The following is a 27,678-nucleotide window of genomic DNA, read 5'->3' as shown; positions in this document are numbered from 1 at the left end:
GGGGGTCCGCGTCTGGGGGGCGGAGCCGCCGCTGGGTGGGGCGCCAGGCCGCCGCCCCCTCCCCGCTCCCCCGCGGCGGCGGGCGGGGACCGAGGCCAGCGGGACGCCCGCGCCCGCGGCCGGCCCACAGCGAGGGGAGCTGGCGGCGGTGAATAGGCGGCGGCCGGCCGGGCCGGGCCATTCGGGCAGCGGCTGCTCGGGCAGGTCCGGGCAGGTCCGGGTGGGAAGCAGGCAGCCGAGCCGGGACCCCGCTCCGGAGCCCGAGCGAGGACTCCGAGGCCGCGGCCCCGCCTCCTCCCCGCCCCGCGCCCGCCGCTAGCGGGTCGCGCCCCGAGCTCCGAGCCGCGGCGGCAGGGCCGCGCCGGAGCCACAGCCGCAGCCGCAGCCGGAAACCGGCCCGAGCCGGGCCCGAGGGTGAAGCCCGGTCCCGGCGGCGCCCGGAGCCGGACCCGAGCCCCGCGCGGCTCATGGCGGGGCCGCGGGTCGCGCTGCTGGCCTGGTGCCGCCGCCAGTGCGAGGGCTACCGCGGCGTGGACATCCGCGACCTGAGCAGCTCCTTCCGGGACGGCCTGGCCTTCTGCGCCATCCTGCACCGGCACCGGCCCGACCTGCTGTGAGTGCCGGGAGGGCGGGCGGGCGGCCGGCCGGGGCGCAGGGCGGCGCGGGCTCGAGCTGGGGACCCCCGCCCCCCTCAGTGACGCGGAGCCGGGGCTGCGGCAGGCGCCGCCCCCGGAGGCCAAGACTCCCACCCTCCCGCGGGCCCCCAACGCCTCGCGGAGACCCTCTGATCCAGCACACCCCTCCCCCACTTGGCCTCTTTGACCCCGCCCACTGGAACACAGCCCGCCCCCCATGCTGGTCTTTCTGCTGAGGCCCCGGCCCCGCCCAAAGGGCACTGATTTCCGCCAAAGAGACACCGAAGCCCCCAAGGCCTTGCCTCTTTGAAGGAGCACCGAGCCCTCCTCGGGAACCCTGGGCCTTTCTTACACTAAACTCTTAAACAGGCGCTCTGAGCAGCCCCCTCCACGTGGGGCATTGAGGCCTGTTCCCTCTGTGGGGCCCCCTTGCTTTGATTCCCCCATGCGATCTTGTTTCCAGGGCACTAGCACAGTGCCTGGCACAGAGGAGACCCTAGGTTAATAGAGGTCAGATGAATGGATGTAACCCCCTCCCCATTAGGACACAGACCTGTCTCCCCAGGTGTGTGCCCCATGTCCTGCTGTCCTCAGTGGGGCAGGGAGGCTGAGTGAAGACTCCTAGGGTCTGACCTACAGCCCTAATGGGCTGCTCCAGGGTGTGAAATGGCCTCTTCTTGCCCCCAGCTGCCCAGTGAGGTTCCACGGGAAAATTTATTCAGACCCCAGAGCAGTTGACATGGTGTTTCTATCTCAGCTCCCTTTTCCTTGGGCCCTGGAACCTCTTCCATTCATCCATTCATTCATAAAACACTGAGTGCATGTTTATCTGGCAGCTGCCATTCCTTGTACTTCCGGTCTCATCTGCAAATTGGGGACAAGAGTCATGGTCCTTGTCTGTCTTGCTTACAGCCCCTCGGACAGGGCTCCCCAAGCCTCACAGGGTCTGGAGTCTTTGTGTGTCTGTTCCACCTCCAGACCTGTGCTCCCCAAAGACAGCACCTGGGAGGCTTTGATGAAGGAGGGAAGGAGGGGAAGGATTGCCTCAAGGATTTGATGGTGTAGATGCATTTAGTTTATTCTGTACCATGTAGGTGGTGGGGTGGGCCCTGGAGGAGAGGGTTTTGGGGGGTGTGGATGCAGAAGTGAACGAGATGAGGTGGAGATGTAGGTGGGCCGCTGCCTCTTGTGGGGCCTGTGACACGGGGTATGGGGGCTCAGGAGCCGGGCCTTGAAGGATGGAGAAGAAGGGCACCCAGATTGGACCCACGCATTAGAGCGGAGGGCTCGAGGGGTCTTCTGTTTTGGCTGGGGGGCAAGTGGTGAGGCAGGGTTGGCCAGTGTGTGACAGGACTCGGGTGTCAAGCTAAGCCACGCAATGGACCTGAGCCTGCCAGCACAAAGTGCAGGCTGCTTGGTTTCCGGTCAGCTCTTCCATGTCCTAGGTGTGCAACCTTGGGAAAATCACTGGATCCCTCCAGGCATCAGTTTCCTGGTCAGTAAAGTGGGCTTGATAATAAGACCTACCTCACGGGATTGTTGGGAGAAATTAAATGGGACAATGAACATTCAATTAACATTAGTTATTATAAGTAGTGTTATTAAGCAGGAAGGGATGATGAAAGTGTCTCATTCCTTCATTTATTCCACAGGTGTCTGCAGAGTTATACTCTGTGCTGGACACTGTGCCTGGTAATGGAAATAGCTACTAACCAACCAAGAGGCAAACCCCACACAGTCTCCCATGGCCTATGGGGGTAACAGATGTATAAGCAGTGCTGATAACTCCATGTGGGAAGTGCTGTATCAAAGGGCTAGGTTGGGAAGGCCTCCCAGCCGTCACATAGTCTTCAAGGAGATAGCAGGAGCCGGGTCAGGGCCGAGGGAAGGGCATTCCCGGCAGAGGGGACCACCTGAGCAGAGACACAGGCGGCACTGTTGGAGCCCATAGCACAGGGCAGGGAGGGCTGGGAGATGTGGCTGGGCCAGAGTGCTTAGGGCTTCCTGCTGGCTAAGGAGGGTGGATGGGGCCATGGGGAGGGATGCGGCTAGAGTTCGTGTCGAGCGGAGGGGGCTTCCCTCCTGAGAAGAGATCCAGAATCAGGTCCAGGCATTCATTTGCAAGGCAGGCCAGCATCTGGGCTGCCAGCCCATTGCACGGGAGAAAAACTGAAGCCCAGGTCCTATGTGAGGCATAGAGAGGACCTCAGTGATGGCTAGGGAGGATCTCCATGAGAGTAGGGCTGGGGTAGGGGCGAGGGCAAGCACCATCTTCTAAAGCGGTTCAGGCTTCTCAAGCTGTGTCATTCTCCCTCCCCAAATCTAGGCATCTTTAAGCTCCCTTGAGGGCAGGGACCATGTGGGTTTCATTTTTGTGCTCCTCATCTCCCCCAGAGCCAAATAGAACTTCCCAGCCTTCGAAAACTCTCAGAAAATATGTTTCCAAAGCCTAGATGTTGATTAGGGACAAAGGGAGGGGAGGGAGAAGTGGAGGAAAAATCATAGTATCGTGGGGACCTTTACAGTTTTCACGCTGTTTCTGGCATTTATGCATTCAGTAGACATTTATGGAGTGCCTACTAAGTACCGGGCACTGTGGAGGGTGTGGAGTGCACGCGGTGAACAAAATGTGACCCTAGCCTTCTAAGAACACTGCTGGGAGACTGAAATAAATGGCCCAGACAAGCTGCTTTTGTCTCATTCGGCCTCAGAACAAGCTTTTGTTGGGGGCTGGGCTGGTGTCACAGTGTCCCCGAGGTTTAGAGAGGCTGTGTAGCTTGCTCAGGGTCACACTCTTAGGCAGTGGCCAAGCAAGGGGAGGAGTTCGGGACCCAGCTGAGGGAGAAGGAAGCGGTCTGGCCAGAGGTGGCAAAAGGGGCTGAAGTGCATACACAATCCCCTCCCCAGTCCACTTGGCCTTTTGGCCTTGGGCACCTCCTGGGGTTTGCGAACTACCCCTTCCTGCCGTGGCCCACGGTTCACTGTACCTTGATCTCTGCCTGGAGAAGTTAGCAGGCAGGTGGGCAGGAGGAGGAAGGCTCTCTTGTGTCTGTGAGGCCTGCCTCTAACAAGCCTGGTCCTCCCCACCAGCCTGGGAGGTGGTACGAGGGCTTCCCCTAGTTTGCAGATGGGAAAACGAAGGCCACAAGGACTGCCGACCCGCCCAAGGTCACACAGCCTGACCTGGAAGAACAGGGCCTGGGACCCAGACTTTGGAGGCCATACTGCCTTCTCCGGCCTCTGGGCCCACGTCTCAGGCAGTCAGGCTGCAGTTTCCAGCCATAGAAGGACAAGGCGTGGGGCGGGTGCACCCAGGAGGCTGCTGAGCAAGAAGGCTGGGTCTCCTCTGCTGGTTTCAGCCACTCCAGCAGCTGGAGCCAGGAGGTGGGGAGGGGAATAAATAAAAGCTAGGTTACTGCGGCAGGCCCTGCCACTTCTCACCTGTCTCAGCTTAGGAACTGGGACACCCTTCACTGCTCCCCGAAGGATGGTGCCCCCAGGAGTGGCGCAGCAGGGTTGGCCAACTGTTCAGTGTCAGCAGCTCTGGAGAATGTACTATTTCCAGGCTGGTTCAGACTTGTTCTATTCCTGGCCCCATTGAAACAACATTCCTCTTAGGCCTGGGTCAGGGTTTCAGCAAGTTGGTGTGGCTTCTCCAGGTTTGTGACATGCAGTGGAAGGAACAGAAATGTGGATTCCCAGGGCGGCTTCCTCTTCCCGGGGTGGCTTCCTCTCTCTGGGCCTCAGTGTCCCTATCTGTAAAGTGGGGTAAATACCTGCCAAGTAGAGTTGAAAATAAATTCAAGACAGGAGCTCAGCCCAGTGCTCAGCGTGAGGTCAGCAATCTGTGGGTGTCCTTGTTGTCACCAGCATTGGTCCTGGTCTTAGTTTTGTCTTTGCCACTGAGTCAGGACATGGCTTCCTGGGGGATAACCTTGAAGCTGGGGCTTTTCAACCCCGCCGCTTCTGAGTGATTTCCAGCCTCTGCTTGGAGGCCCCCCGGGGCCATGTGCTCATTCTCTGCCCCACCTGGCAGCCCCCGCTCTATTAGCACGCGTTCCTTGCCTCAGTTTCCTCTTCCACAGTCCACAGACCCCTCCCCCAACCCTGCTGAGACCCAGGCTGGCTGGGATGTGGTCACCTCCACTGGTCACACCTCTGCCCCAGCCCTCTCCTCAATGCTTCTCCCCCACTTTGTCTCTTGCAGAGAGTTTGATTCACTTTCCAAGGACAATGTCTTCGAGAATAACCGTTTGGTGAGTCCCCCAGACAGATGGAAGCCCATGAGGCTGTGTGTTTTGGGAGGGTGTGTATCGGAGGGCAGGGGTCTTGCAGGGCAGGAGCTGAGGTGAGGGGCTCGTGGACCAGCTCCCGGAGCAGCTGCCTTGCACTGGGGCCCTGGCTGCTCCTCTCCCCACCCCCTGCTCCCCTCTGGCCCGCTTGTGCCTGGAGCGCCAGACCTTCCCCTTCTCCAGGTAACAGTCACCCCTGCCCTCATCCCCCTCATCCCGCTGAGCAAAGCTGGGTCTATGCAAAGTGGCGCCCACTGACCCTGCCTCGTCTTCCTCTTCCTGCTTGTGACTGCTTCTGTGCACCCCGCATCCTTCTCCCACCCCTGCACCTGCCCCCCACCCCACACGTTTCCCCCCCTGCCTCAAACCTTCCCCCACCCTGGCATCTGCATCCCCCAGGCCTTTGAAGTGGCTGAGAAGGAGCTGGGTATCCCTGCTCTCCTGGACCCCAATGACATGGTCTCCATGAGTGTCCCTGACTGCCTCAGCATCATGACCTACGTGTCCCAATATTACAACCACTTCGCCAGCCCTGGCCAAGGTGAGAGGGGTGCAGCCCTTCAGGGAGCCTGGCCCTGGGGGCGGGGCATGTGTCCCACTGTCTTCTGAGCTGCAAACAGGCACAGGGAGGCAACTCATCATTCATTCACTCACTGAAATATTAATTGAGTAAAATAACACTGTGCTGGGCCCGGGGGGTACAGCGGTGAAGGAGGTCGCTGCCTTCGGGGAGCTCATAGTCTGGCGGGGGAGACAGACAACAAACGCGTGAACCAGTAACTGAGCGAAATAATGTCAAAGGAGGGAATTCCCTGGTGGTCCAGTGGTTAGGACTCGGCGCTGAATCCCTGGTCGGGGAACTAAGATCCCACAAGCCACTTGGTGCGGGAAAAAATTAAAAAAAAAAAATTAATAATGTCAGAGGAGACAAAGCAGGGCGAGTTCATCCGCTATCTGTGAGTTCACCTCTCTGGCACCCACCCTCACTTCCTGTTTGCAGACACCTCCCTGGGGTTTTTTTCCTCCAGCGGGGAAGTGGTCCTGTAGGGCTGTTGTGCACCATCTTCCTCAGCAGTGACCTTCAAGGCCTGAGAACTAAGAGGCTGGGGAATTGTGTGGGGTGGGATAGGGGGGTGGGGGTGGGGGGTTGGGAGGCTACAAGGGTATTTCTCTGCCCTGAGTCAGGTCACTGGGTGGCTACTGAGCCTCCTGCCTGGAGAGTCCCCATGTGGGAATCTCTCCTGGGCCTTGTCTTCCGCAGAGAGGAAATGGGCTCAGAGAGAGGAAGGAAGGAGCTCAAGGTCATACAGCAGGACAACCAAATTCGAGCGTCCCGACTCCTGCGCTGTGTCACTGCTGTCAGGGGTCCTCTGGGGGTGGGCACCTTGCCCCTCCACTTCCATGTCAGTCCTTCCTCCAACCTCTGCTCTCCATGTGGACAATCTCAGCCCATCTCTTAAAAAAAAAGTATTCTAGGAAGTACGGATTTTTTGTTTTTCTTACTGGGAGTAAAACATGCTTACTGTAGAAAATTAGAACATAGAAAAAAGCATAAAAATTAAAAGATTAAAATAATCTGTTATTCCCCATCCCCCCCATAATGCTAGGGATTAATATTATAATTGAACAAATAACATTATATATATTTTACTAGAAATAAAAATGAAAGTATTTCTCAACTGCTGAGTGTCTGGTGAGAGGCAGCATGGACTGAACGTTTTTGTGCTGCCATTTACTGTCTGGGTGACAGTGGGCCACAGGGTCACCTCTCGGCTTAGGGTCCCCTTTGCAGTGAGGATAAGAACAGCGCCCATCTCACAGGGTTGATGGGAGCAAATGAGGAATAATGACCTGTGTCTGGCCCTTATTGAGGACTCAAGGTTACTATTATTATTACTTTTTTATTTCATTGGTTAGAGTTTAGCTTGCTCACCTAGAATCACAATTCAGTCTTATCTTCTGGAGGGTTCCCTTTGGCCAAACCCCAATCTCCCTCTACTAAGCTCTTCTCTGGAGGGCCTCCTTCTGGGGACCTGCGGGGTGGGCAGGTGGGGCAGGGCCCTTGGTAATACTGTCGGTGGTGCCCACTTTGTTCCCGGTCCTCACCAGGTACCCTGGGGGTGAGGTCACCCTGGTGGCCCAGCTCCCTGTGCTCTGCCCGGGGCGAGAGCACCCCCTGGACCTGTGGGGAACTCCTGTCGCTAAAGGCACAGCTTGTGCTTTCCATACGGCTTAGCCCCTAAATGCAAACCATTTTTATCCCACCTGCTGCTCAACCAGAGGAAACACAGCGAGGTGTTCCAACGCTGGAGGCGAAGCTGGCTCTTAGGCTCCCTGAGATGGTCCTGTTCTGTACTTTCTGGGTGAGGGGAGGGATTTCAAGGGTAATTTTGACCAGGCTTGACTTTCACTGGACCGGGTAACTTTGGAAGCTGGCCGTGGCTGAGACAACACCGTGCCGTGCTCTCCTTTCGTCTTGTGCCAGGCTCCGTGGAGGCCGGTGACCCTGGCCATGTCAGCTGACCCCTGACCTCCAGGAGCCACAGCCTAGTCTGGAACCAGAGTGTGACGGAAGGAGGCCCAGTGGCTGAGGGACTCAGAGGAGGGGTACCTCCCGCCTACCAGGGTGACAGGGGTGGTGTCATCAGGATGAAGCCCAGTTTCTTAGCGGGGCCCCTGAGGGCCTCTCCCCACTTAGCTTAAGCCACTCACTGCCCCAACTGTAGTCATACTGAATTTCTTGTGCTGCTTTGAATATATCATATTCCGTTACTGCTAAGCCTTTCTTCTTGGTGATCCTCCGGTCCCTGTCCCCACCCCCCATGCTCTGGCACATTCTTTCCTACTCATCCTCTCACCCCACATTTTGCCTCCTCCAAGCAGCCTGCCCTGATATACTCCAGGTGCTCTTATAACCCCCTGCCCCGTGGTGAACATGTAAGACTCTGGTCATAGTATCTCGATTACTCCCTCTCCCCTGTAGACCATCTCTGTCTAGTTCACAGCTACATGACTCCAGCACCTGGCACTTATTCATTCATCTAACAAATATTTATTGTGCCTCTACTGTGTGCCAGACACTGTGCTAGGTGCTAGGGGGAGAGCTGAGAACGATACAGACTCACAGAGCTTGCAGTCTAAAGGATGGGGGAGGGAGAGAGAGAACAAAGTAATTAATATAATTGCAGGTGAGTCGGATAAGGAAACAAAATAAGGTAGTGGTATAAAAAGCAACGAGAGGAGGAAGTGGCTATTTTAGGTGAGTAGTCATGGAGGGCCTCTCTGAGGAGGTGACATTTGAGCTAAGCCTTGAACAAGGAGGAGAAGGAGGCCATGTGAAGATCTGGGGAGGAATATTCCAGGCAAGGGGGCAGCAGGGGGCCTGTGTGCTCCAGGGGAGTGAGGGGGAAGGGGGAGGTGAGGCCAGGGTGGGGGTGGGGGTAGGGGGTGGGGGGGTGGGGTAGTGGTGGTGGTAGGGAGTGGGCCCAAAATTTTTGACCATAACTCATGGTAAGAAATATGTTTCCCATTATTATCCATGTTCATGTACACATACGTCACTGAAACAGGTTTCAGGAAGCGATTCTTCCCCTTAAAACATGAGCTGCCCGCGGATATTTCCTTCTAGTTCATCTTTACAATATGCTGGTTGCAGTCTACTCAGTTGATTTCAGGGCCCGTTAATGGATTGTGACCTGAGGTTCTGACAATGCTGCTGCCTTAGACCACAGTAAGGAATTTGGATTTTTTTTTTTTTTTTTGGCTGGGCCTCACAGCTTGCAGGATCTTAGTTCCTCAACCAGGGATCCAATACAGGGCCCCCTGCGTTGGAAGCGCCTAACCACTGGACCACCAGGGAATTCCCTGGATTTTATTTTTAAGAATTAGCATACAGTAGTATTGATTTTTCTTTTGGTATACAGTTCTCTGAATTTGGGGGTTTTATTTTAATCACTGGGTACAGAGTAGGTGCTTAGTGGATATTTGCTGAAGTAATGAAGGAGCGGAGTCATGGAGGAGGCGGGTGGGCTGCGGGGTGGGTTTCTTCCGGTTCGAGGGCGTGCAGGCAGGGTTCCGAGCCGCACCTGCCCACTTGGGCTTGGGTGGGGCAGCTCCTCGGCCCCAGGGAGCCAGCCCATCTTCCTGAACCTTCAGGCCGGCGCCATGTGGTTCCTCTCCTTTCCTTCCCTTCACCCGTTCAGCCTCGTGGGAAGGAAGCTACCCATCCTTTCACATGTTGGGCGCTGATGGTTCTGTGCTTGTCCTGGTGCCTTATTTTATTTTTATTTTTTTAAAATAAATTTATTTATTTTTGGCTGCGTTGGGTCTTCGTTGCTGCACGCAGGCTTTCTCTAGTTGCGGCAAGCGGAGGCTACTGTTCGTTGTGGTGCGCGGGCTTCTCATTGCAGTGGCTTCTCTTGTTGCAGAGCACGGGCTCTAGGCACACGGGCTCAGTAGTTGTGGCACGTGGGCTCTAGAGCGCAGGCTCAGTAGTTGTGGCGCATGGGTTTAGTTGCTCCGCGGCATGTGGGATCTTCCCGGACCAGGGCTCGAACCCGTGTCCCCTGCATTGGCAGGCAGATTCGTAACCACTGCACCACCAGGGAAGTCCCTGGTGCCTTATTTTTCACGCTGCTCTGTGCGGTGGGAGTCACTGTCCCGCGTTGCGGAGGCCTGGCAGGGTTGGGTAGCTTGCCCTCGGCACTTAGTTTGGAAGGAGGCATCCCCTGCCTCTGTGAAGCGGGAGCCTGGTCCCACTGCATCGGTGCTCTGTCCTCAGGTGGTAGCCATGGAGCTCAAAGCTCAGGCCAGGTTGGGCCTCCTGGACCTCCAGGGTCTCGAGCTGCCTCAGAGTCTCTTTCTGGTCTCTTGGCAGCCGGGGTCTCATCACTCAGAAAGGGCCTGGCAGCATCCTCCCCGCCATCCGAAGCACCCACTCCCGCGGAACCAGGAGACAGGGCTCAGGTAGGCAGATGCCGGGGGGGTGGGCAGGTAGGGTGGGGGAACAGCTGCCACTGCCGCGTTCAGCGGGTGTTCTTGGTCCCTTTCCCTTTGGCTTTGGAACTAGATTCTCACAGACCAGGCCAGGGCGGTAGGGGCAGGGGATGGCAGGCCTGGGAGGGGCACAGGGCATCCACAGCACTGACTCTCCATCATGGGACTGACAGGACTCACCCATGCAATACAGCAAATTCTCCCCTTGATTCCCGTGAGACAGAGCTTTAAACTTCCTAGCGTGATTCTGCTTAATCCTCTCAACAACACTGGGGGGTGGGTATTGTGTGTCCCGACGTACAGATGAGGAAACTGAATCTCAGAGAGGTTTGGTCATTTGTTTAAGATCTCTCAGCTGGGAAGTAGGGGCCGCACTGCCAGCCCCCTGCTCCAAGATGCTTAGGGGGTGACACCAGCATTTCACATCTGGACAGCACTTCACAGTGTGCAGAGGGCTTTTCCCACCTGCTCCCATCTGCGCCTTGCTGGAGGACCTCTTGAGGGACAGGGAGCCCAGCCCATGGTGGGTGCCCAGTGAGCATGTGCAGGGCTGAGACAGGCAGGGGTTATAGGATTCCATTTGGCAGGTAGGAACCCAAGGCTCAGAGACGAAAACAGCTTGCTCAAGGTCACAGTGCTTAGAAGCTGAGAAACTGGGACTTAAATCTGCTTGGTTCTAGTTAGGGGGACAGAGAAGGCAGACGAGGTGGGCCTAAGAGGGCAGCCACCTGTCAGGCAAGGCCCACCTGTGGGGACGGGAGAGGGACAAGAGCGGCTCAGGGGAAGGGATTATACAGCCGGAAGCTGCCTTTCTGGCGGAGAGGGCCCCAGAAACTGGAAGTCTGGATTTTTATGCTTCCATCCTGACTCAGTGGCCTTGAGCAAGTCTTTCCCCCTTTCTGGACTTAAAAGTTTCCTCACGTGGAAAACAGTGACAGTCCCCACCCTCTGCCCCTCTGGGGCTCTGATGGAGTGTGTTAGCACCGCGCACTCTTGGGAGGTGGCCACTGTTAGAGCGGGGAACAGGGAGTGTTCTTGAACAGGATGGCTGGTGACCCCACCCCCACCCCCAGTCTGCCCACCCCGTTCCCTGCAGGGCGATGAGTGCTCCTCGGGCAGCCTGTCAGAGCAGGGCGCTCACCGGACCCCCAGCAGCACGTGTGCGGCCTGCCAGCAGCACGTGCACCTGGTGCAGCGTTACCTGGCCGACGGCAAGCTGTATCACCGGCACTGCTTCCGGTGAGTGGTGGGGGACCCTGGGGGGACAGGGAGCTTCCCTAGGTTCAGCGCCATGGTGTGCCAAGACCCTTGGCAGGCTCGTCATGCTGGAGCATCTTGCTTTTCCCCATTTTACTGATGAACAAACGAAGGCCTAGTGAGGGGAGAAGACTTGGTCAGTCACAGAATTAGAGACAGAAATGGGGCCAGAGCTGTTTGAGACTAAGTACCTGATGATGATTAAGGGGCAGAATGTGCTCTAAAAGCTGTTGAAAAAAGAAAGCATTTTAAAAATCTTATTTTATTTTTATTTTTTGTTTTTTCTTCCTTTTTTTTTTTTTCTAAAAGAAAGCAGTTAAAACAAGAAATCATAGTAACAACTTGCTTTCAGTGTGTGGCTCCCAGGGGAAGCCAGGTCTAAGGAAAATGGAATAAGAGGCAGGGAAAATATAAATAGCTTAGAGAATGTATGAAAACGTTTTATATGTTAGAAAAAAAATCAGCAAAGAAAATTGAATAGTCCATGGAAACCAGTGACTGGGAGTTATAGTGTGTATTCAGTTGTGGTTTAGAGTGTGTGTGTGTGTGTGTGTGTGTGTGTGGTGTGTGTGTGTGTGTGGTGTGTGTGGTGTGTGTGTGTGTTTGTGGTGTGTGTGTGATGTGTGTGTGTGGTGTGTGTGGTGTGTGTGTGGTGTGTGTGGTGTGTGTGGTGTGTGTGTGGTGTGTGTGGTGTGTGTGTTTGTGTGTGTGTGGTGTGTGCAGTGTGGTGTGTGTGTATGGTGTGTATGGTGTGTGTGGTGTGTGGGTGTGTGTGGTGTGTGGGTGTGTGTGGTGTGTGGGTGTGTGTGGTGTGTGTGTTGTATGTGTGGTGTGTGTGTGTGTTGTGTGTGGTGTGTGGTGTGGTGTGTGTGGTGTGTGTGTGGTGTGTTGTGTGTGGTGTGTGTGGGTGTGTGGTGTTTGTGGTGTGTATGTGTGGGGTGTGTGTGTGTGTGGTTGCTGGACCTGGAACCCCAGGCACCTGATTGCAGAACTGAGGTGTCATGGGGGAAAAATCTCGAGGAAGGGAACCATTGCACAAACACAGTCACGTCTGGCCATCAGGGCAGTGTTTTAAAAACTTTTTATGTTGACATACGTTTGACAGTGTGACCAGTTGTAAGTACATCCCTGAAATCAAACTTGTATAAATAGATGCACAACTGGAATTAGAGTTTCATAAAACAAGTGTGATACATTCTGATATATCGTATTTTATTCTATTTCATAACAAAACAAAACAAAACAAAAAAACCTGGTTGGTTGAAAACCACTAAATTGATTTCTTGAGCCACCAATGAGTGGCAGCCCGCACACTGGATGGAACCTCCGGCGGAGCTGGGGGAACCTTTGCTTCCTCTTGCAGCAGAAACTGAAGGCGTGTTTCACAATTTATGTTGCTGATTTCACATGGTTTTATTGTTGTGCTGTGATTCTGACATTTACCCTTTTTCTTTTCTGCTGGGAAGTTCTGGGTACTGAGACGGGATCCAGGCTGGCAGTTGGGAGGAGGGGTAGCCAGCACCCTGGGCTGGGCTGCCTGGCTAAGTTGATCCCCCCCATCCCACCCCACCCCTGTTCTCCCTGGCAGGTGTCGGCGGTGCTCCAGCACCCTTCTCCCCGGAGCTTACAGGAGTGGGCCAGAGGAGGGCACTTTCGTGTGTGCGGAGCACTGCGCCAGGCTGGGCCCCGGTGGGCGGTCAGGGGCCAGGCCTGCACTCCCCCCACAGCCAAAGCAGCAGCAACTTACAGAAGAAGCCAAGGATGTGGAGAGAGGCGGCCCCAGCCCTAATGCGGCTGCCGGGGCCGAGGTGGACGTACCCAAGGCCAGCCCCGAGGGCCGACCCCAGATCCCCTCCAAGCCCCGGGTTCCCGGCAAACCACAGGAGCTGGCCAGCCCCCCGGGCAGCCGCCCCACACCTGCCCCCAGGAAGGCCTCTGAGAGCACAGCCCTGATACTCCCCACGCCCCGGCCCCGGTCCAGCCTGCAGCAGGAGAACTTGGTGGAGCAGGGAGGCGGCAGCGGCCTGGTGAATGGTGAGCAAGGGCCCGACTGGGGCTGGGCGCTTCCTGAGGTGTGCCTGGCGTTTAAACGTACACGTGCCTGGGAGTATTCGTGGGGCCGCGCTGTCCGTGCCTGTGTGTGCTGTGGATGTGCTGGGGACGACTGTGGTGCTGAGGTTATTAATTCACACGGCAAATAGTTACTGAGGCCCCCCGGTGCACGCTCTGTTCTCCATGCTGCAAGGACACAGATCCCTGCCCCATTCTGTGTGCCCAGGATGTGTGTCCTTTTGTGTCCATCTTGTGTGCTTCAGTTTCGGGGTGTAGGGAGTGTACATCATGTGTGCCTGTGTCCCGAGTGTGTCTGGTTCTGTGTCCACACTCAGGTGACCTCCCCTCCCAGGCCCAGCCTGTGTGCTTGTCCACATCTGGATGTCTGGCAGGGGACAGCTCAGGGGCTGGGGGTAGGGGAGGGTGTGTCCCTCGTCAGATGGGCCCCTGGGGCACTCCCCAGGCTGGCCTGTTCTGCAGTGGAGACCCCTGCCTCACCCCTCATTGTCAGACCTTCCCACATGACCTCCCTGGGCTTCCATGAGCTCATGGAAACATGGTTCCTTGTAACCTGAGACATGCTGGGCAACTCTTATCAGAGGAGGCCCAGGGGAGGGAGACTCCCAGGGTCTCCCCCTGGGACTTGTTCGTTCTGTTCCGCACTCGTAGAGGCCTGTTCCTGAGCTGGGCGCTGGGGATAGAGATACTGTTCAGACCTGTTTGTGCCTTTGAGGTGCTGCCAGTCTCGAGGGAGAGATGGGCAGAGACATGAGGATTTTGGTAGAATGTAGATGTCTGTTAAGATGGGGGAGCAGAGGCTATGGTGGGATTCACGGAGGACACTTGGGAGTCAGGGGAGGCTTGCAGGAGGAGGTGACCCTGGGGCTGAGTTGAGACAGTATTTCCTGTCCACTTTGGGGAAGTGTCAGAGGGGCACTTGGGTTCCCCCTTCTTTTTTTAAAAAAATAAATTTATTTATTTATTTTTGGTTGCCATGCACGGGCTTTCTCTGGTTGTGGTGAGCGGGGGCTACTCTTTGTTGTGGTGCGCGGGCTTCTCATTGCTGTGGCTCCTCTTGTTGCGGAGCACAGGCTCTAGGCGCGCGGGCTCAGTAGTTGTGGCTCGCGGGCTCTAGAGCGCAGGCTCAGTAGTTGTGGCGCACGGGCCTAGTTAGTCTGCGGCGTGTGGCATCTTCCCAGACCAGGGCTCGAACCCGTGTCCCCTGCACTGGCAGGTGGATTCTTAACCACTGCGCCATCAGGGAAGTCCAGGGTTCCCCCTTCTTAACTGAAATACGAATGGGGTCTCTAGGTGTCCTGGCCTTGCCCCTTTGACCTTCTCTACCTGTCACCTTTGGTGTTTATCTAATCTCCCTGAGTGCTGGGCTGGGGAGGTACGAGGGTGCAGGTGAGGTTGCCATGGCCACCTGGAGTCCATGACTTGCCAGGTGGGACGGAAGGGCATCCTTGGTAAGGCAGGCACTTGGGCTGGCTCCCTGGGTGCCCCACTCTGCTGCCCGGCTCACAGCTGCCCATGAAGACTTGTTTCACTCTCCTTTCCCATCTAGGGAAGCTGCATGAACCCCCCATCCCCAAGCCCAGAGGGACTCCCAAGCTGTCAGAGAGGTATGCTGGCCCTGAGGGGTTTCAGGGCCCTGGTAGGGGGAAGGGGAGTACACCGGGGTCTGGGCGGGTAACAAGGCCATGTGACCCACCAGCACACCCTCCCGAGAAGGGGTGGGGCTCACCTCTGGGGGCAGGAGCCTGTGCCCGCATCCCCTTCCCTGTGGCTCCCCTGGGACCCCCTCTCCTGTGGGCAGCAATGCCTGGTGGAGACGGCTGCCTCTGGGGTCCCTTCACCCCTCCAAGTCTCTGCTGCCTGTGGAACGAGGGAGGCCTAGGCCTCGCTACTAGAGTCGTTGTGTGAATCAGCAGCAGAGTATAGAAGACCCAGCAAAGCTCAGCTGTACACCTGGCTCAGATCCTCCAGCCCTGGGACCCTGTGTCACAGGCGAGGACATCGATTGCCAGCTGTTCTTTGGGAGCTGTGTTTCCCCTGTATGGTCCATGAGAGAGAGGGCAGGGAAGAGAGAGACAGAGACAGAGACAGAGACAGAGGAAGGGGAAGGGAGAAGCCCCCCTCTTTCTGTTTCAGCTCTGGGCCCAGACTGGCCCCACTGGGCTGGGGTGAGAGAGGAGAAGGGTGCAGTTTCTCATCCACCCCCTTTGGGCTGCACTCAAGACTGTCTGGGGAGAGAAGGACACTGCCCCCCTTGCCTCCTAATGGTTTCTGCTTCTTCCTGCCTCTGTCGAGGACACCAGCCCCCAGGAAAGACCCTCCATGGATCACACTGGTGCAGGCAGAGCCAAAGAAGAAGCCAGCCCCGCTGCCCCCGAGCAGCAGCCCCGGGCCGCTGCCACCGGGCCGGGACAGCAGGCAGGTGGAGAACGGAGGTGTGGATGAGGTGGCCCCACAGGGCCCGGAGGTGGCTGGCTCGGAGCCCAAGCCCTACAACCCCTTTGAGGAGGAGGAGGAAGAGCCCCCAGCTGCACCCAGCCCAGCCACTGGCCCTGCCCCGACTCACCCGGAGTCCACACCCAAGTCCCTGCACCCCTGGTACGGCATCACCCCCACGAGCAGCCCGAGGACAAAGAAGCGCCCCGCCCCCCGAGCACCCAGTGCATCCCCCCTTGGTGAGTGCCGTTCTCGGGAGCTCTCCTGACAGTTGGGACTCTGGGGTTGGGCACCTGGGTCAGCCCAGGGCCAGGGAAGGGCACGTGGTGCCACAGGATCCCCTCCAGGCCAGGTGCCGTGTGTGTCATGTCTGTCCTCAATCCTTGAGCAAACCTGTGAGGTAGGTATCATACCCCATTTTGCAGGTGAGGAAACTGAGGCACAGAGAGGGTAAGTGATTTGCCCAAAGCCTCACTGCGCTTAAGCAGTGGAGGCAGGATTTGAACCCAGACTCCTGACTATACTCCTAACCCTTTGTAACCCACCTCACAGGGCTGTCGTGTTATCCATCGATGTGCGTAACACCGAGTCAGGCTCGTGGAAAGCGCTGGGCAAGGGTTAGCTCCAGTCCTGCCCATCTAGTCACTCTCCTCCAGTTGCCAGGCGCTCGGGCTCTGACCTGGCTGCGTGACACGGGCGCTAGTGACTCTGAGCAGTTCCTCCCCTGTGTCTGTCCTCCGTCTCCCCATCCGGAATATGGAGGTGGTGGGCCAGCTCCCAGGCGCTGTGCCTCCCTCTGCCCAGCCCTCCCTCTCGCCGTCTTGCAATCTTCTTGGGCCCTGTGCCTGGTCACCTTCCACCACGGCTGGGGTCCAGCTGCCTCTGAGACCTCAGTGGGAGCCCCTCAGACAGTGGGTCCGAGAGCACATTGGAGATGACCGGAGGCCGGTGCTCAGGTGGCCCAGGCCCCCCTCTCCGGCCCCTGCTGGTGCCCTGGGACCCTCCAGCTGAGCGTGGTGGGTCAGCTGATTGGAGGTGATGGGCAGGTGGGAGATGCAGCCAATGGGATGAGCTCTGAGTCGGACACAGCTTGGTCCAATCCCAGCCCTTCTCCTCTCTGAGTCTGTTGCCTCACTGGGAAAGCGCAGATGATACTCTGAAGCATGGTGTCCCTCAACGCATGATGATGAAACTGGCACGGGGCAATGCCTGGCCTGGAGCCGGCCACCGCCAGGGCTGCCTGCTCCTCCCTCTCCTGCTGCCCTCCCTCCCACCTCTGCTTGGGTCAGAGGCAGAGAAGGCAGACAGAAGCAAGGCTTTTTTTTGGCCTTTTCAGTTTGGCTTTGCTTTGGGTCAGATCAGACATGGGAGGGGAAGTGGAGGCTGCAGCCACGCTGGATGAGGAAGCGAGGGCCATAAGGAAACCAGGGCTACGACGCGCCACGAGGCGCACGCCAGAGCCCGAAGAGCGCAGGGTGAATTTGGATGATTTGTCTGCCAATGACCTTGGTCCAGTCACACCTTTGCTGTCCTCTGGGCTCTTGCCTGTCTGGATGTGGAGGACTTGGGTTGCCAGGGCCTGCAGCTCTGTCGAGAGTGGAGCGTGTTAGGTGAGGCCGGAAGGCCTGACTGTGCCCCCTCATGTGGCACCCACTTGCGTGTTTGTTTGTACAGCTCTCCACACCTCCCGCCTGTCACACTCGGAGCCACCCTCAGCTACCCCGTCGCCAGCCCTCAGCGTGGAAAGCCTGTCATCCGAGAGCTCCAGCCAGCCCCCAAGTGGGGAGCTTCTGGAGCCGCCAGTTGTGCCCAAGAGCTCCTCAGAGCCTGCTGTCCATGCCCCTGGCACCCCTGGGACCTTGGCCAGCCTCTCTGCCAACTCCTCCCTGTCCTCCTCTGGGGAGCTGGTGCAGCCCAGTGTGGACCGGACACCTCAAGCCAGCCCTGGCCTTGCCCCCAGTACTAGGGGCGGCCCAGGTCCCCCTCCAGCCAAGCCCTGCAGTGGCGCTGCTCCCACCCCTCTCGTGCTGGTTGGAGACAAGAGCCCTGCGCCTTCCCCTGGAACCTCGTCCCCGCAGCTCCAGGTAAAGGTGAGTGCCTCACCCTCGCTAAAGGCTGCTGTCCTGTCTAGTGGCCGTGGGCCTGGTCTCAGGGCAGGGTCTCTGACCCTTCCATTGTTGCTGGCCCTGACTTGTGGGGTGACCTTGGCTGTGCCCATCTACCCATTCACCACTCCATTCATTGAGGCACAGCTCCACCTCTCCATCCTTTCATCCATTAGCCAGACCTCCCGTCCATCTGTTCACGTCTCCACTTGCCTGGTCTTCCATGTCTTGAGGCGTCTACCTCTTATTTACCTGCCTAGCACACTCACGTGCCCATTTGGGACGCATCCACCAGCCACCACTTACCCACACATCCTTCTGTTCACCCTTCCGTTCACTGAGGTCCTGTTTGTGCCAGACCCTGGCACAGTGGCGTTGAGACCCTGTCCTTGCCCTCTAGGGGCTCAGGAGCTGCTCAAGGAGACAGGCCTAGATGATTGTTCTACAAGGCCACCTGGGGTAGAGCACAGAGGGGAGGGGATGACTCCCTTCTTGGGGTCATTTTCCTTCTCCAGAGACCTCAGTCTCCCCTCCTATAGAATGGGGCAGATGGTGTTCATTGAGTCCCTCCTGTGTGTATGGGCTGGCCTGGGCTCCAGAGGTGAGATGACTGTGGCGATCCCTGCCCCCCAGGTGCTCACAGCCAGGTCGGGGTGGGGTACTGGGGTGACTGTGCCTTGTGTAGAGTTTGTTTTCTGGGGGGACAGGTAGAGGAGGGGTCGGCCCTCAACAGGCAGAGGGCCGAGGAAACAGCTTTACTGGGTGCTTTTCTTGTGTGCCACTGCAGGGGTGCGGACAGCCCGTGCTGTGGGCTCCCCTTCCCAGGCCCCTTCCCAGGCTGGCCCTGCGCTCCATCCCCTCTGGGGGCTGCAGTGGGCACGAGGAGGGTCTGCTGGACACCCATCCCTGGGAGCTCGTTTTCCACTTGACCTCTGTGGCTGGTGAAGCACTTGTTTCTCAGTGTCACGCCAAGAACCAGGGGTCACCAGGGGTCAGGACATTCCTCTGGGCACCTAGTTCATGAGGGGGCCTCTCCTGCCACCAGAGTCCCTTTGCGCCACCAGGTTCTGATGCTGCATTTTTTCCCGTACTCTGCAGCCCTCTGAGGGCCCGGCTGTAGTCCTGGTCTGACCGACCTGACAGAGGATAAGTCTGGGGAGGAGCCTGAGCTGTTGGTTTGTGCACCTTTCAAATGCCACTTAACCTTCCTGGTTGCCTGGGCAACCGCCTCCTGTCCAACTCTGTCACCACCTGCTGTGTGACCTGGAGAAGGCCCATCCCATCTCTGGGCCTCAGGATGCTCTGAGGAGCCCCAGGGTTCCTTGCTGTGGGAGGTGGGGGAGGGAGTTGATTTTGGACGCCCCTCCCCTTCCCCCTACAGGCAGCTGCCTTTCAGTACGTTTCCTGTCCCGAGGTCTGTGAAAGGTTGGTCTGAAGGAGTTCTGTGGCTGAGAACCCTTGAGGGACTGAGGGGCCTTTGGGCTGTTTGGCCCTGCTGGGCCCCTCTGGGTGTGACTGTGGAGGGTGTGGGCAGAGCCCAAGTGGACTTCCTCCTGGGGTGCCCCATCCCTTACCCTAACCCCAGGATTCGGAGAGAATCCGAGACACTGGGGGCTGGAGACAGGCAGGCCCCTTGGGCGGGTGCTGCCCTGTGGGGCCCAGACTATCTCCCTGCTGCGCCTGGACTCCGGCCTGGCACTTTCCTTGCTTCAGATCCCAGAGCAGCTGCCAGCCTGAAGGAATCTCCCCCAGGCTGGCACAGGTGAGGTGAGCGGGGCTCCTCCCTCCTCCCCCCAGCTGTTGGAAAGCCCGGTAAATACTCCTGGGAACACTCCATGGCCTCAAGTGATGCCTGTTTCTGATGAGCTGGGGAGGGTGGTTGGAAGATGCTGGCACTGCCCACGTGGCAGGCAAGACCTGTCCCAGTGGGGGGCCTGCCCGGCTGTGCTGGCCTCAGGACAGGGATTACCCTAGAAGGACAGAAAAATGCAGAGCTAGGGGGCAGCAGAGGATGGGGTTCTTTCCTGGGCGGGAAGGGAGCTACCTTCCTCCTCCCTCTACTGCTAGTGGGTTCCCTGTTTTTGCTCTTCCTGGCTGGGGGACCCTGGGCAAGGAGCTGAACCCCGGAATCCCCGCTGGGAAAGGGGTGGTTGTGAGGCCTGGATGAGCTACTGTAGCTCTGTCCCACCCTAAACTGCACGTCCTGACCACTGCCCCCAGCGCCAGAGGGCTGCCCCAGCCTGAAATAGAGTCTCACTGCAGCTTGGGCCCGTGGGAAGAGCGTGACCTTGAGCCAGTTACTTAACCTCTCTGAACTTGAGTTTACTCAGCTGTAAAATGGGCACGACACTACCCACCTTGTGGAGTGGTTGTGAAAATTGAACAGGAACGTAGAGAAGTATCCAGTGCGGCAGCAGCACACGGGAGGCGCTGGGAAGTGGAAGTGTTTGTTGAATGACTGAGTTCCTCAGAGACTGGCTGCTCTGGGGTTCTCTCTCTGCCTGATCCCTACCGCCTGCTTTCCATGGTCCCATGTGATCAAGCTGCCTGGGTCTTACTGACCCCTCCCTGACTTATCTTCTGCCACGTCTCCCTGCCTTTAGTCTTCCTGCAAGGAGAATCCTTTTAACCGGAAGGCATCACCCACAGCGTCCCCAACCGTAAAGAAGGCCACCAAGGGCTCCAAGCCAGCAAGACCGCCTGCCCCAGGACACGGCTTCCCGCTCATCAAACGCAAGGTACAGCTGGGAGCCCCAGACACCTGGCTGCCTGGGCCCGGGCCCCCTCCCTTGGCCGCCTCAGGCTTCCCATGGGACTCTGCCACAGGATGGGCTGCCTGGGCAGCTTCCCTCAGATGCTGGAGGGGGCATGCTTGGGAGGCCCAGCTGGGAGATTTATTAACTTGCAGCCAGGGGGATTTTGAGCAGATTAGCTGCTCTGACCAAAAGCATTGGGTGATGCATTTAAATTGTTACTAATAATAGTTCAAGGATCAAAGCGTTCACATGACATACTTCTACTTAAACAGCTTAGAGTGTTCTCAGGTTTCTCTCTCTAATAGGGTCACTTTCGCACATTGTGATATATTTTCTGGAGTGGCAGAGGAGGGGAGGAAGTTGCCGTGAAAAGGAGGAAGTTGTATCGCCCTCTGGGCATGCCTGTCGATGCTGGGACCAGGGGCATGGCAGGGGCGTGGCCGTCCCTACACCCACCCCTTGCCACACTGGGGTGTGGGACGGAGCCAGGGCGCAGGGCCTGTGGAGGCCAGTGCTGGCCGGAGAGAAGAGGGAAGCTCCTGCACCTGGCGGCCCACAGGTGGGAGGGCGGGCTGACCTTCAGGTAACTGGGCGCTGTCGGGCAGGTTCAGGCTGACCAGTACATCCCCGAGGAGGACATCCATGGAGAGATGGACACCATCGAGCGCCAGCTGGATACCCTGGAACACCGTGGGGTCCTACTGGAGGAGAAGCTGCGTGGTGGAGTGAACGGTGCGGGAGTTGCCGGGGGCCTGGCGGGTGGGACTTGGGTAGGGGGAGCCTCTCTTCCAGGGTAGGAGCCGCCATGGCCCCTTTGAGGGTGGGGACTGCCCCCAGCCCTGGCCTCAGTGGACATCTGGTTTCCAGAGGACCGTGAGGATGACATGCTGGTGGACTGGTTCAAGCTCATCCACGAGAAGCATCTGCTGGTTCGGCGGGAGTCTGAGCTCATCTATGTGTGAGTCCTTGCTCCCCTTGGCTTCTGGCTCCTCTCCCCAGGGTCCATAGAGCTTAGGACTGGGAATCTTCACCTTCTTCCCTTATCAGCGACAGCACAGGGCAGGCAGCCACAGAACTAACCGTCACCTTATTCCCACCTTCCAGCTTCAAACAGCAGAACCTGGAGCAACGCCAGGCCGACGTGGAGTATGAGCTCCGGTGCCTTCTCAACAAGCCAGGTGAGTGTGGCCACACCCACTCCCCAGACACCTGCCCTGGGGCCTGGTGACATGGAGGAGTGGGCTGGGGAGTGGACAGACCGGGCCCTGATGGGGATGCACAGGCAGAGTCTGGGAACAGGGCAGGAGGTGCTGTCTGGGTCATAACAGGTGAAAAATAAGCTCAAGCCAAGATGGGAGAGGGAACAGCATGGCCAGTGTGGGGCTGTGACATCTGTGGTGTTGGGATGACAGGCCTGCAGAGAACACCAAGACCAGGAGCAGACTGGCTTGTTGTTTTTTTTTAAAATTTATTTATTTTTGGCGGCATTGGGTCTTCGTTGCTGCGTGCGGGCTTTCTCTAGTTGCGGTGAGTGGGGGCTACTCTTCGTTGCGGTGCGCGGGCTTCTCATTGCGGTGGCTTCTCTTGCTGTGGAGCAAGGGCTCTAGGCGCGCAGGCTTCAGTAGTTGCAGCACTCGGGCTCAGTAGTTGTGGTGCACAGTCTTAGTTGCTCCGAAGCATGTGGGATCTTCCCGGACCAGGGATCCAACCCGTGTCCCCTGCATTGGCAGGCGGATTCTTAACCACTGCGCCACCAGGGAAGTCTCGACTGGCTTGTTTTGGTACCCTCCTCTCCTGGAAGGTGTGGGTGGGCTCCTGGCAGGGAGGGGTCAGGCTCCAGGGCCCAGGGCTGCCTTGCTGAGCGAGGGAGAGCAGGTACCTGTCCAGAGGCAGCTCTGGGCTCATGGCCGTTAGGCCAGAGCATGGCAGGGCTCTGCTGGCGGGGGGAGGGCCGGTGGAAGTGCCCCTGCACAGCGTGGCTCAGGGTGACTCTGGGAGGGAGGGATGGGATGTGCTGAGAATGGAGGGGGGCAATGGGAGGATTGGGTGTGGAGTCACACAGTCCTTCGTTCTGCCGCTAACTTGCTGGGTGCCCTTAGGAAGCTTCCTTAGCCCCACCGAGCCTCGATGGCTTCATGTGTAAGACAGGGATGAAGGTGCCCACCTGGGAGGGTATTCTAAGGCCCAGGAGCCGATGGATGTGGAAACACTCTGTGCCCTATGAGGGGCTGATGGCTGATGGTTATTATGTGGCTGAGTTGGGGTCTGGCCATGACATGGGGTGAGCACAGCTGTGGGCTGAGAGAGACCACAGGACTGTGGAGTGTCCAGAGGCTGGAGCCAGGGTTTTTGACCACTTCCTCTGGCCCAGGTGGTAGGAATCGTTGTTCCCATTTAACAGATGAGGAAATGAAGAGCCAGAGAGGCTGAGAGTCTTGCACATTGGTGGTGGAGCTGGGCTTCTAGCCATGTCTCTGACTTGGGCATGGCCCTGCACACGCAGCCCCTCCTGCCGGCTGGGACAGTGGCCCTGCTTTTCCACTGACCAGGGAACTTGGGAGGCTGGATGTGACCCAGAGGCAGGAGTGTCCCTGAGGAAGTCACAGAATGTCCCAGCTCTTTGCTGCCACCTATGAATCACTCCCAAATCTCTGGAGGCTGGGGTGTGGCCGCCACTCAGAGGAAGCCGCAGCGACACCTTGTGGCCGAAGTGGGGACAGCACCTCTGTACCCCAGGCCAGCCTGGCCCTGGGCTTTTTGTGTTGCTTCTCTAGTCCTCTGTGTGGTGGCAACACATCGGGGCTTGTCATCCTGTCCTGGTTGTTGCCTTTGGAGGGTGAGACTGGTTTATAAGGCCCCGGGTGGGCTGGAGATCCATAAGACACTGTAAGGGCTGTAGCTTGGATCAAAGCGTTCCAAGGCTGGCCCGGTACAAGCACTGGCTCCACCCTTGCTGTGTGACACTGGTCAAGGACTTAACTTCCGCAAGCCTCGGTTTTCCCACATGTAGGCTGGGGCATAACTTACCCAGGCCCCAGATTTGGGAAGCAGCAGAGTAGGATTTGAACTGGGGTGGTGACTCTGAAACCCACGTTGTCCCCAGAACTATGCTGGGTCAGTGGTTCCAGTTTTGGCAAGAGGAGGTGGTAGGGGCAGATGTTGTGGAGGGAAGGTCAAGTGTGGGCATCCCTCCCCTGGGAGCCTGTGGACTGGGTGAGAGGAATACCAAGGTGCATGTGGGCCTCTGAGGGTGGTTCCATAGGATGGTTCAGGTTCTTGAGAGGAGGCTGGAGGGGCAGCAGGTGTCTGAGACATCAGGGACACCTCCTGGCAGGGCTCCCTGCCCCCAGGGACCCCTCTAGTCCACCCTCCTTCATGGCATTAGATGAATGTCCCAATATGCTCCTTGGGTCACATTGCTTCTCCTGCATGAGGACCCCTGGGGTTCCCTGTTATCTCCTCACCCCTGCCCCACTCTGGCTAGCTCGCCATTGGAGGCTCTCAGCAGGCCCAGCCTGAATCCTTCCCCCAAGAAACCACCTAGTGAACATTTGTTGAATGAGTGCATGAAGAAAGCAGGAAACTCTTTGGCACGTGCTGGTCTCTGTTCTCAGAACACGTATTGTGCTGGACCTCCCGGAGCCCCCTTGGAGAGTTTTTTTGGTAGGCAGACTGGTATCCTTGGTCTCTCCTATGACAACCTTCATTTCTCCAAAAATTTGTAATCCCCGCCCATCTGGGCCCCCTCCCTCAGAGTGTCCAGCGTGGGGCTGGTCCGCAGCCACCCTTAGCACTAAGGCGTTAGTTCCTCACTTCCTGGGACTCATGTCCCCAACTTTTCTCCTTGGGCAGAAAAGGACTGGACAGAAGAGGACCGGGGCCGAGAGAAGGTGCTGATGCAGGAGCTCGTGACCCTCATCGAGCAGCGCAACGCCATCGTCAACTGCCTAGATGAGGACCGGCAGAGGTGACGTGGCTGGGGGAGGGGTTCCCCGGGGCTTCCTGGGGGCGGGGCCCTCACTGCCAGTCATCCCAGCGCCGCTTGCTCAGCCTGCGTGGACTCGGAGTCTGGAGGGGCCTGAGAGATTACCTCGTCCTTCCTCCTGTGGGACACTCAGCTTCCCTTTCTCATTTCAGGGAGGAAGAGGAAGATAAGATGTTGGAAGCCATGATCAAGAAGAAAGGTGAGGCCCCTCCTGGGGCTCTGGCCCACTTGAACTCCTGGAGGGTGGGGGGTGGGTTGAACAGAGGGTTGGAGTGGGCTCTACAGGGACGGTGTGTGCAAACTCCTAGCCCCTGTTTTGCCAAGAAGGCCGTGTGTAGCAAGGCAGGTCAGCCTACGGCCAGGAGAGTGGGTGTGGGATGCCCTGGTGCCCACAGGGAGGACGGTGGCGTATGGGAGCATTTCCCAGGGTGCGTCTGCCTTAAACTGTGCGTTCCTCCTTGAGATCTGCAGCTGGTCTAGGAGGGGTCTGTGGGACCAAACTGCAGGCCCTCCCGCAGATACGATAGTGCCTAGAATGGTTAAGAGAGCACTAGACTGGGAGGCACGAGCCCTGGGCCTAATCTTGGTTCCACCAGTGACTCATCTTGTGGCCTTGCGGTTAAGTCTGGGCTCCAGTTAGACTGGATTCCAGTCCCAGTTCTGGCACTTCCCAGCTGGGTGGCTTTGAGCCAGCCACTTCACCCCTCTAGGCCTCGCTCTCCTTGTCCGTGGAATGGAGGTGATGGAGGCACCCACCTCCCGGGCGTGTGCTGAGGATGACTGAGGTAATGTGTATAAAGCACTTAGTCCAGGGCCTGGCACCTGCAAAAAGCTCGGTTGGTGTTAGTCTGTTTCAAAATTCACATTTTCCTCGTCCATAATAAGTTAGGGGCTGGGCCAGATGATTTCTGAGGTCTCTTCTACCTCTGACAGTCAGTGTTCGTGTTGTAACCCACAGAGCTGTGAGCGCCAGCCTAGGGGAACCAAGCTTTTTAGAGATGAATGTCTGCCATGCTGTAGGGCTCCCCCATTGCTTTCACGGCGCTCATCTCCTGATCCCTGCCGAAACACTGGGAAGGGGTAGGGTCCCGTCCTAGAGACGAAGAACTGGAGACTCAGAAAGGTGAAGGGGCGTGCCCACAGTTCCAGGCGAGGTGGTAGCGGTGGGCTGAGCCTGTTGGCCTGAGCCTGTTGGCCGGCGCTCCTAGGCCATCACCACCACCCCCGGCCTGCCCCGATCGACTCCCCTCTCCCTTCTGCAGAGTTCCAGAAGGAGGCTGAACCCGAGGGCAAGAAAAAGGGGAAGTTCAAGACCATGAAGGTGCTGAAGCTGCTAGGAAACAAGCGTGATACCAAGAGCAAGTCCCCGGGAGACAAGAGCTAACAGCGCGGGCTGCCAGCTGGGGACTCCACCGCTCCTGGCTCGGCCCCCGGGCTGTGCTCTGCCAGGGACGCCCAGCTTCCCTTCAGGATCAGTCGAGGGGAAAGATGACTTAAGGGGAGGGAGCCTCTGGGTGATGGCCTCTCCCTCCTCAGGGTCCTCTGGCTGGTCTGGGCCAAAGAGTTTTCTTCCCTCTCCTCTGAGCCACCGGCAGCTGCGCCTCAGCCCTGCCTAGCCTGGTTGTGATGACCCCAGATGCTGTGACTGACCCAGGGAGTGAGCCGGCTCCTGGGTCCGGGGAGCGGCCGCAGCCGAGCACACCCGCCCCTCGTCCCACCCAGCACCTGGCCTGCCGTACCGGGCAGCTCCTTGGTCCCTCTTCCCTTCTGTACCACGTGCAGAGGGGAGCCTTACCTCTCAGAGTCTTTGGGTCTTTCTGCCCACGAGGTCTGCCCAGGGTGGACCTCTGGCCTGGGTCTCCTGCCTCCAGGGCTCTGCCCTCTTGGCAGGCCGGTAAGCCGGGCTCGGCCACGCTGGCGCCTTCCCGCCCCTGCCCTGGTTCTGAGTCCCTGTCTTCCTTTCGGTGCAGGCGGCCCTGACTCTCTTTCTCCTCACTCAGGACCTCTATTTATGAAGTCTCTTAATTAAGTTTGAGGTAGTTACTGTGTCCTCAGACACGAGTGGGCCTGGACAGATCCCTCCCTCTGTTCCTCAGAGTTCTAGGAGCTTCCCTCATCTCCCCTTATTCTGTAGGAGGTCTCCCTGTCCAGGACACCATGCTGGGGTGGGTGGGAGCCGAGTGCTGAGCCCCCGCAGGGAGGGTCCCGGGGAGGCAGGCCCCAGCTGCAGTTCTGGCCCCTGCCCCTCAGCCAGATCAGCAGCAGGCGGGGCTGCTGCCGTAGGTGCTAACCCTGGTCCTTTACCGCACTGCAGCCCGGCCCCTCCTTTAGGCTCTCCCCGCCACCCCAGGGCTGGGGCGCAGTGGACCCACTCCCGGGCGGTCATCGCCAGCCTGTCTTCTCACACTCGTCTGTTGTCTGTTCTCTCCCGACTTGTTGCTGCCGAAGGACTTATGGTCGCTCACCCCCTGGGATGGCTGTGGGAGCGGAGGAGCTGATGGGGACCACCACCTTCCCCCCAGGGAATGTGCCCAGCAGCTCTTGGTCAAAGCACTGTTGCTGTAAGCTATTTCCGGGGTGCCTCTAGGGCCCCCTTCCCTCAGCACACCTATGGGGAAAGATCGCACTGTATTAATTTGAGAGGGTTTTCCTCACCGACAATAAACGGAGACCACCTCAGTCGCCAGTGCCCTGCAGCCTCGAGGCGCCTTCCCCTCGCCAGGCCTGCCTTCTTCCCTGCCTCTGCCAGGCCTCGAGGCTGGCATCTCTGCTTGCCCAGGAGGGCGTGGAGGGGCTGTCCACCGCCGGGGGCCCTGGCCCTCACTGCCTGCCCCCCGGGCAGGACCCCTTCCTCTGCAGGGACAGGTGGCTCCCGCGCCTGTGCAGCCCCCGGCCACCTCCTTCCTGACATGCCTGTTGACCTGCAGCTGGGGTCACCAACTCCAGCGGCAGGTGACACACGTGAACCGGGCTGGGTGTGTCCTGAGGGACGGCCCCGACACCTGGGTGGTGGGGACTGGGGTGAATGGGGGTGGATACGCCGCAACTAGAGGGGAAGTTCTCCCTCATTTAAGTCGACTGTAGCCTGTGGGATGTGGGCCCAGTGGGGCCAGATCTTTCCATTTTTCAAGAGAAACTGGAAATCCA

General features: G+C 58.1%; 1 protein-coding gene across 3 annotated transcripts; it reads left to right on the top strand.

Moving 5' to 3' along the window:
* The first annotated feature begins 86 nt into the window (after positions 1-86).
* On the top strand, positions 87-27,678 carry MICALL1 (MICAL like 1). Of its 3 annotated transcripts, none has more exons than XM_061206137.1 (16): positions 87-613; positions 4,843-4,891; positions 5,327-5,468; positions 9,804-9,892; positions 11,019-11,161; positions 12,768-13,213; positions 14,799-14,856; positions 15,545-15,924; positions 17,360-17,769; positions 20,394-20,528; positions 21,152-21,278; positions 21,414-21,504; positions 21,651-21,724; positions 24,399-24,513; positions 24,684-24,730; positions 25,794-27,678. In XM_061206137.1, exons 1-16 carry the CDS (start codon positions 468-470, stop codon positions 25,913-25,915), a joined length of 2,574 nt encoding a protein of 857 aa, XP_061062120.1. In that variant the 5' UTR covers positions 87-467; the 3' UTR covers positions 25,916-27,678. The 3 variants fall into 3 exon arrangements, with proteins under 3 accessions (XP_061062120.1, XP_061062119.1, XP_061062121.1); XM_061206136.1 differs by having other exon boundaries at positions 17,360-17,775; XM_061206138.1 differs by lacking the exon at positions 25,794-27,678 and adding an exon at positions 25,242-25,775 and having other exon boundaries at positions 17,360-17,775.

Source organism: Eubalaena glacialis, chromosome 11 (assembly GCF_028564815.1).
Source record: "Eubalaena glacialis isolate mEubGla1 chromosome 11, mEubGla1.1.hap2.+ XY, whole genome shotgun sequence".
Lineage (NCBI taxonomy): Eukaryota > Metazoa > Chordata > Mammalia > Artiodactyla > Balaenidae > Eubalaena > Eubalaena glacialis.
This window is presented reverse-complemented; position numbering and strand designations above follow the sequence as displayed.

Bases quoted from the DNA above. Each gene is read 5' to 3' on its own strand.
- MICALL1 (XM_061206136.1), top strand. From the start codon at position 468: ATGGCGGGGCCGCGGGTCGCGCTGCTGGCCTGGTGCCGCCGCCAGTGC. The intron at 21,505-21,650 runs GTGAGTCCTTGC...CCCACCTTCCAG, and splicing joins GAGTCTGAGCTCATCTATGT to CTTCAAACAGCAGAACCTGG. The intron at 24,514-24,683 runs GTGACGTGGCTG...TTCTCATTTCAG, and splicing joins CTAGATGAGGACCGGCAGAG to GGAGGAAGAGGAAGATAAGA.